At 32.1% G+C, this 8567-nt stretch overlaps 1 protein-coding gene across 1 annotated transcript; it reads right to left on the bottom strand.

Annotated features, from left to right (window-relative positions):
* Positions 1 to 2513, bottom strand: LOC107922620 (uncharacterized). Its single transcript, XM_016852731.2, has 3 exons — positions 1851 to 2513; positions 1226 to 1411; positions 1 to 558 (listed from the first exon to the last, which is right to left on the bottom strand). Exons 1-3 carry the CDS (start codon positions 2292 to 2294, stop codon positions 271 to 273), a joined length of 918 nt encoding a protein of 305 aa, XP_016708220.1. The 5' UTR covers positions 2295 to 2513; the 3' UTR covers positions 1 to 270.
* Between the last annotated feature and the right edge of the window lie 6054 nt (positions 2514 to 8567).

The following is an 8567-nucleotide window of genomic DNA, read 5'->3' as shown; positions in this document are numbered from 1 at the left end:
TAAAAATAACTAAAGTTTATCCACCATATACGCAAGAAAACCTATGCTAACCAATAAATACAACATACATTCAATGAACAGCAATTAACCAGCAAAAAAGGAGAAACAGGTGAACAAATTTAACAAAAAAATCCTCAGACAACATCCATATATTCAGAGTTTGACCATCTACCTCAAATTGAAGCTCCTAAAATTCTTGGTAAATGAAGAATTTCAAAAAGCCAAAAATATGATAACTCAGCCTGGTCGTGTAAGAAAGGAGAGGAGCAGTCACTGATAAATACACGAATCTGTCAAATTAAGGGCCGTCCCAAGCTTGTTTCCTCTCAGAGTGACAGAACATCGGATTCGTCCATAGCACTTTGTCTTTACCAGTCTGCCCAGAATGTAGGCCCTTGACCTCATCACAAATGTCAAGTTAAGAGGTACTGCTATGGTGTTCAGGTGCTCCCTAGAGGCTACAAGAACTGGTATCCCACCATATAGCGGAACTTGAGACCCTTTCACAATCGTCACCACTTTCCGCTGACTCTTTCTAGATTGAGTAAACTTCTTCATCTGTATCATACATTAATGACAAACATCAAACCATTTTCACAATATTATGTTAATGAATCAGCAAGCACATATTGTCATATCTCTTTGTCGATACAATGGTTGGGGATGAAGACCAAAACCAAAACTGGTAGGATAAAAGCCCAATTCAGTAGCCGAAACCAAAAGCCAGCCATTATTTTAATGAAGCCTGACAGGTGATAAACATTAAGGCCCCAGTTTAAAAACTATGGAACTTTCCTTCCTATCCTAGGGGTGAAGTGTGAACTATGTTTTGTTCCAATGTCTGAAAGCCAGCTAAGCAGAGCAAAGATATTTGTGTCCTGTTTCAAAGGCACACTCGAAGCAAAAGGGCCTTGTTCACAACTAAACTTGAACAAACGAATAACATTTTGGTTTCTATGTGGGGACCCATAGAGATTATGTTAGGTTCAGTCTTTGCAGCCTTTTTAAGGCACTCGAATAAAGACATATAATAGCATTCAAAGCCCACTGCTGGAGTTTCCCACTTCTCTAGGTTGCCAACTGCAAACCCAAAAAAGTCTTTTTGACCCAAAATTGCCCCTTTTCCCAATAGTCTAACCACAGCTAAGCTATCATTTTTAACTATTGATTGAAATCATAACAAATAAGGAAGGATTAGAAGAAAAATGGGTCCTTTTCTATTTACCTGTCCAGAGGCAATTTTGAGCTGGAAATAGTGAAGCTCCCAAGGGGTAGAAGTGACATGGACGGCAAAGAATGTAGCTGGATTTCTGTATGAGATCTTGACCGTTGAATTTAGCGAAAACATATCTGTTGGCAACCCTGATTGATCGTTTCCTGCCTGATAATGGAAGTTCTCAAACACTATGTGCTGCCCACAAACCAACACACATAGATTAGGGAATGTTTTATTGGTGGTGATTTGATTAAATTAATTAAAAGTTTATAGCAAAACATGGCTCAAATTGCGGGATAAAGCTATTACATTGGCGTTAGCCTCCCTAGATATCTGTACATGCCCCTATTTCCATGAGAAAACTCGTTAACTGAGTCACTGAGTTGACTCATGTAGTGCGGGTTTATAATTTCATCAACCAATGGAAAGTTAATTCCTTTTTAACTTTTCCTAGGAACTTTCAATGCTATAAGTGCCGAGTGCCAACTGATGTTTTGCTAAAAAGATATTGCTTTACACATTTAAAGTAAAAACACATATAATCACCGCGTTTACTCAGCCAAATAAAAGAACAATCGGGTGACAACTGGGTCAACTCAAAAAAAGAATCAATTTTGCAAAGTAAAAACCTAACCTTAACGAGGATTTTAGGCTTGTAACTCCTGCTAGCACCCCACAAGATCAAAGAGAAGACGGTAAACAGCACGAAAAACAAGAAAACAAGGCAAAGGTAAAGCCTGATTTTATTAGCCTTACTCCCATCACGAACGTCCATTTCATCATCGTCGTCGTCGTCGTCATCATCGCCACGACCAAGCTGCACATGCTTCCAAGCAGAAAGACTCCTGGGATTCTTAAGAGAAGCCGAGAACCTAGACGTAGATGACTCTCTGGAATGGTGAATGGGGGAACAATGGTAATAATGGTGGGTTGGTGAAGCCGTGGGGCTTGACCCATACGACATCTTCTCAACGTCATGGTTAGAAGGGCTCTGAACATAGTATACAGGCCTTCGAGGCGACCTTGGCGGCCATGACGCATCGATACTCGTCCCTTCTGAATCCGTTTTTGCATGCATTTTTTTGTTCTTAGATAAAAAAAAAAAACAAAACCAACAACAAAGCTATGGTTTTTTTAAGTGATAGACAGGAATGCTAGAAGAGGAGGAAGAAGAAGGGGAAGGTGCGTTGTTTGTTGTGTCAAAGGGAGGGTCTTTAGCTTTTTGGAGTTTCTAAGGTTTTAGAGTATCACGAGACACGGAAATTGTTCCATTTTTGTCTAATGGTTCCCATGTCTGTGTTCTTCTTGGAATAAATATGGGAGAGATAAAATAATGGCAGGCTGGGCTTACTGTGGGGGCCTGGCCCACGTGAACATAGAATCAACGGCCATTAATTAATCATCATCACTCATTAATCAAATCAGAAGGACCGTTACTCATCTTCCTGTAGGATATGGACTGTGTAGTTAATTTATATTTTAAAAAGTAACTGCTTGTAATTAATTAGGTCTGGAATTCAATTTACGAATAAACATTAGTTTCTTTTTTAATTACAATAATCAACACGATTAATATAATTCAAACTCAAATCACATTTGAAACAGTGAACACAGTTTATTATTCATGGGACTCGAACAAATATTAGTCTTTTCCTCCTATTAAAAAATTGTCTATTTCTATTTCATTCACCTTTTAAAGTCAAAGTTAGCCTTTTTCTTAAGAAAATATATGTATATTGAGTATTGACCAATAAGCAAATTATAGAAAATAATAATGTACCTTCCAAAAACAAGGAAATAATAATGTAGAATTTTTCCAACTTCAGATTTTTTAAATATGCTAGCTGTATATTGATTTTGTAATGAATATAAATGTTTAAAATAAAATAAAATATTAATAAATATTGAATTTATAAAATAGAATGTAAAATATGAAATTTGAGTTGGTAGTGCCAAATTTTGTTGAGCTTTGAATCAGGCGTTAATTTAAAAAGATGTTCGGATTAGTGAAATATTATATTATTACAAATAGATGAATAAATGAGGATGTTCATTAATTGCATTTATTTATAATAGGGAAGTTCAAACGATCGAATTAAATGAACTATATAATCTTTTAATCGTTAATCGAATCAAAGTTTTTTCAGAAAGAATTAATCAAACTGAAATATTTTGGTTAATTCGGTCAGCTAACTGAATTAACCGAAATTTATATGTTTTATGTTTTGATTAAAACAAGTATAAAACATATAAAAAGTTCATTTATAATGTTCATTTGTCTTGAAAATTAAGTCTTGAAACTGTCCATAATTAAAAACACTATCTAAGTTTGGTTAATTCAATTAATTACCCGATTTCGAGCTGATTTAACCGATAACTAAAATTTTAAAAAACTATTAACCGGCCTCCGATCGAATTAAGTTCAACCACCGACCGATTAATCAAATTAGATCAATTTAGTCAATTAATTCAATTTTAACTGAAGTTTAAACACCCTTAAAGAGTTAAACAGCCAAACCCAAAAAGCCAGCCAGATTAAGGGAAAAGAAAACATGGGGCTTAAATAAAGAATCATTAAAAAGTAAGAAACATAAGCCCATTGTTGGAGTTTGAAATTGAACTTAGTTGGGGGTTGGGTGACTTAAACCTACATGCACTAACACATACATAAGGCTTGTCGTTAGCCGCTGTTCGCCATGGCCCATGGAATTTCGTATTCTGTCGCCTAGGGTTGACAAAATAATAATAATAAATAGAAGCCCCGCAATCTATTCTAAGATAAAAGTTTAGTCACTTTACTTAAAACAAATGAATAATTAGTCCCTATAAGTTAGATAAGTGAACAAAAAAGCCCCTTTGTTAAATTTTGGTGTTAATATATGAGATATGATGATAAATTTAGCCCTCAGTCTTTACATATTTATTCAATTTGACCCATACTCTTTTATTGGAAGTAAATTTAAAAAAATTAAACTAATAAAGCTAAAGAGTCAAAAAAGTCTTAATAATTTTTTTAAAAATCCAACTAAACCCTTTCCAAATTTAAAAATTATTTTAAAAATCATAAAAAATTATAAAAAATTATTTTATTAAAAAATAACAATATCAACCTATTAAAATCTAATGGTTATATGATTTTAAAAAAATTTGACCCCTACTCTCTTATTGGGTAATTGTTATTTTTTAATAAAAGTTTATAGTTTTAAATTTTTTTATAACTTTTTTTATAAATTTTGTTTATAATTTTATGATTTTTTTAATAATTTTTATATATTAAAAGGGTTTAATTTTTTTGTTAAATTTGTTACTAGGGCCTTTTTGACCCTTTAGCCTTACTAGTTTCAAAAAATTATAATTTACTTCCAATAAAAGAGTAGGGTCAAATTTAATAAATGTGTAAATATTGAGGGCTAAATTTGTTATTATGCCTTATATTAACACCAAATTTTAATGGATAGGACTATTTTTCTCACTCGTCTAACAAATAGGGGCTAATTTGCCTATTTTTTTAGAGGCTAAAATGCAATCGAGGGTATAGTACAAGGGGTTTTGTGGTACTTTTACCTCAATTCCAAACATTTTGGTTTGCTTTTGTTAAATTAAGTTCAGCTTCGGTTCAGTATTGAATTTTATATTTTATTTAATTTATAAATAGTTTAATTTTTATAATATAATTACTTTCTTTTAATATTCGGGAAAGTGGAGTGAGACTACTTCGGATCGAATTCAAACTCCCATGCTTACAATATAATGCTCTTACCATTGGGCAAAAAATTATTTATAATAATGAAAAATAATGAAAGTAACTTTAAGAATATATGGTAAGAAGTATTTTTTAAAATTGTTTAAATATTGACGAACTAAATTAATTGTCTACTTCGTACATGTTGAATTTAGTTGATTCATTCGGTTACCATTGATATTCAATTCCAATTCAGTTTAATTTTTTAAAATATAAAAATATTGCAAGATAATTGTACTTTTAGGGGGAGTATTCGGTTTTTTGATCAGTTGGATCGATTTTTTATTAAATCGATTTAACTGACTATAATATACATAAATCGATTCGACCAAATTAAAGTTCAAAATTCAAAATAACCAAATTGATTTTAGGTCGGTTGGTTAATCGACTTTAGTTATTGGTTTGAATAATATATATTTATTTTATATATTATAAATTGTACACATATTTTAAATCATTTAAAAAATTAAATTAAATCAATATTTTCTACTGAGTCAGTTTGAAAATTTAAAAATCAATAACGGTCGAAGTAATCAATAAGATTAAACCTATAATCAAAAAAATCGCTCAAATCAAAATAGACTAAATCGATTTGGGGCGATTTAGTCAACTCTCTCTAGTGGTTTTTTCTCAAAACTAACTTAAACCAGACTAGATTCATCCTTGGCTATGAAATCTCATGGAAGTCGATAACAGTTTGTTTTCAGTGAAATCAGAATAGTGGTTTTGGGACCACAAATCCAAAGTCAGAAAAATTTATTTTTATTATTATATGGTCTACTATATAATAGTAATACAATATAAACATTTTGTTAAGAAATTTTACCGTTTACATACCTAATTTGATGAAAAAGACTAAATTGCATTAAGTGCAAAAGTTGAGTTCTAATAGCTAAATGTATTAAATAGCTATAGAATTTTAAATTGGAGGTCCTTATATAGTAAATAGACCATTAAAATGCTTAGTGGTTAAGCATGAATAGTCATCATTAGAAATTTAATAAATTATTAAGGGTAATTTTGGAAATTAGCAATTAAAGTTATATTAAAATTAATAAAATAAACAAATATCATCTATTATCATCATCATCCACCAAACATAAAAAAAAAAAAAAACCTAGCCATGGAAGCTTGAATTTGGACAAGCTTATTTTGCTCAATTAGGTTGAATCTTTGTCTCGTTTTTAATGATTTCTATGTTTCCGAGATCATAATAGCATAATCTAGTTAACTCGAGGATTAATTTGCAAAATCGTTAAAGTATTAGGGTTTTGCCATTGATGAGTATGCTTAAATTTTTGAAGTTTTATGATAGAAAATGAAAGGTTGTTGTTAGATAAACAACTTTTGTAAAGAGAATTTTGATGAAATTATCAATTAGGGGTTAAATTGAAAAAGATGATAAATTTATGGTTAAATTGTGAAATTGTGAATTATGTGGGCTGCTATTACTATGTATAAAAATTTGACTAGGCTTGAGTAAGGACTAAATTGCATGAAAGTCATTTTCTGAGCCTATGGACTAAATTGTAATAAATTAAAAATATAGGGGCAAAATAACAACTTTTCCAAAAATGTGTGTTGGACTAAATTGAATACGAATTATATTGAATTGACTTAAATTCATTCGTATAGATCTGGTTAGACCTCATACATAGTTAGATTGAGGCAAAAAGAAAATATCGGATTAGTCACCTTCGTGTTTACGTACACTTGTGGAGGTAAATTCGTGTAATTAAATTGTACATTAATATGTGTTAAAGTGAATTATTGTTTGTGAATTGTCCAATTGCCATGAATAAATACCGGTTGTATATTTGATAATTACCAAGTCCCGTTTGAACCTTATGAAATTCGTAGGATACAAATGACATGTCATTAGAATTACCGATTTGGTTGGGGTTCTGCATGTGTTGCGGACACACAACAGCTCTTATAAGCTTCTCGATATTCAGCTCGCATGAGCTTCTCGTTATTCAGCTTGGAAGAGCTTACTGTTTACAGCTCGTATAAGCATACTTGAATATGAATTGACAGATTACAGTTCAGTACACCTCGCGTGTACTACCCATGTATCCAACGATATTTTAAATGGTTCAACGGTACAGTTCTGTTATGAAATCATATGAGTTTGAGATGAACTATTACCTGTATATACATGAAATACATGAAATATGATTATTTGATGAATTCAACCATGAGTGTTGGATTTTATATGTAATTTTCATGGCTAATATGTTGGTGATCATGTGTTTAGGCTTTTGGCCAAATTGATTGAGATATGTTATGTTTACTTACCTATTTTGTGAAAATATGGTAAGTTAAATTCTGTATTATACGAACTTACTAAGCTTAAATGCTTACTTTGTGTTATTTTCCATGTTTTATAATAATTCGAAAGCTCATTTGGGTTGGAAGCTAGTCGGAGCTATTTCACACTATCCATCAACTCTTTTGGTACTTTCAGTAAATTAATTCCGGTTGTAATGGCATGGATAGGATATTTTGGCCAATGTTGGTATATAAATGTTTTGTTGAGACAAGCCATTTGAATGGTTTGTGTTTGATATATTTTGATGTGTTTATATATGTGACCTTAACTTATTTAATGTGTGTTTGATATGGTTGAATGATGGAAAACTTATAAGTATATTGATGATTGGTTTGAAATAGTATATTTGGTACAGATATGCATATATGCATTTGGTATCTAGGTAAATATGGATATTTTGTTGACATGTTATTAATTTGTCATTTGAGGTGCATAATGACAAATTGGTTGTATGTTGTGATAATACATGTTTAAGACTTGATTTTAACTTGATTTGAATGCCTTGTTATGGCTTGTTGATATGCAAATTGTTGTGTTTAGGTTGGTACCAAATTGGGTGAGAAATGTGGCTTGGAAATTACCTATTTTTGTCCACACGGGCAGAGACACAGGTGTGTGTCTTAGTCGTGTGTGACACATAGCCATGTGTCCCCTGTATCTTTAAAATTGCACAAGTCAGTATGCTCAACACGACCTAGCACACGGGCATGTAATTTGGCCGTGTCACCCAAGTCAGATAGTAACACAAGCACAGACACAGACTGGGACACGGCCGTGTGTCCCTATTTCGAATGCCCACACAGCCTGAAACATGAGCGTGTTTCTTGACCATGTGAGTCACACGGCCTGGCCGTGTGGCTGTGTCCCCTGCCAATTTGAAAAATTTCAATGTTTTTCGGAAAAAAATTTATTTCCCGATCTAGTCCCGACTTGTTTCTAACGTGTATTTTGGGCCTCGAGGGCTCATATAAGGGACAATATATTTGATTTCGATTGATTTCTGATATGAATATTATATTATATGAAATGTTTGGTTATTTGATCTGTAAACTTTAGTAATACTCCATAACCCTATTCTGGCGATGGATTCAGGTTAGGGGTGTTACAAGGGCATATAACGAGCATGGTTTTAATTCTTTAATTACATTTCCAAATCCATAAAATATAAAAACTGAAAGAAGGATCGATTGGTAAGTCCAAAGTAGGTATTAATTGAAGTAGTTTCATTTCATAGCAAATAAAGAAAAGTAAGGAAAACAAGGAATGATGGTAAACTT

This window comes from Gossypium hirsutum, chromosome D01 (genome assembly GCF_007990345.1).
Source record: "Gossypium hirsutum isolate 1008001.06 chromosome D01, Gossypium_hirsutum_v2.1, whole genome shotgun sequence".
NCBI lineage: Eukaryota > Viridiplantae > Streptophyta > Magnoliopsida > Malvales > Malvaceae > Gossypium > Gossypium hirsutum.
This window is presented reverse-complemented; position numbering and strand designations above follow the sequence as displayed.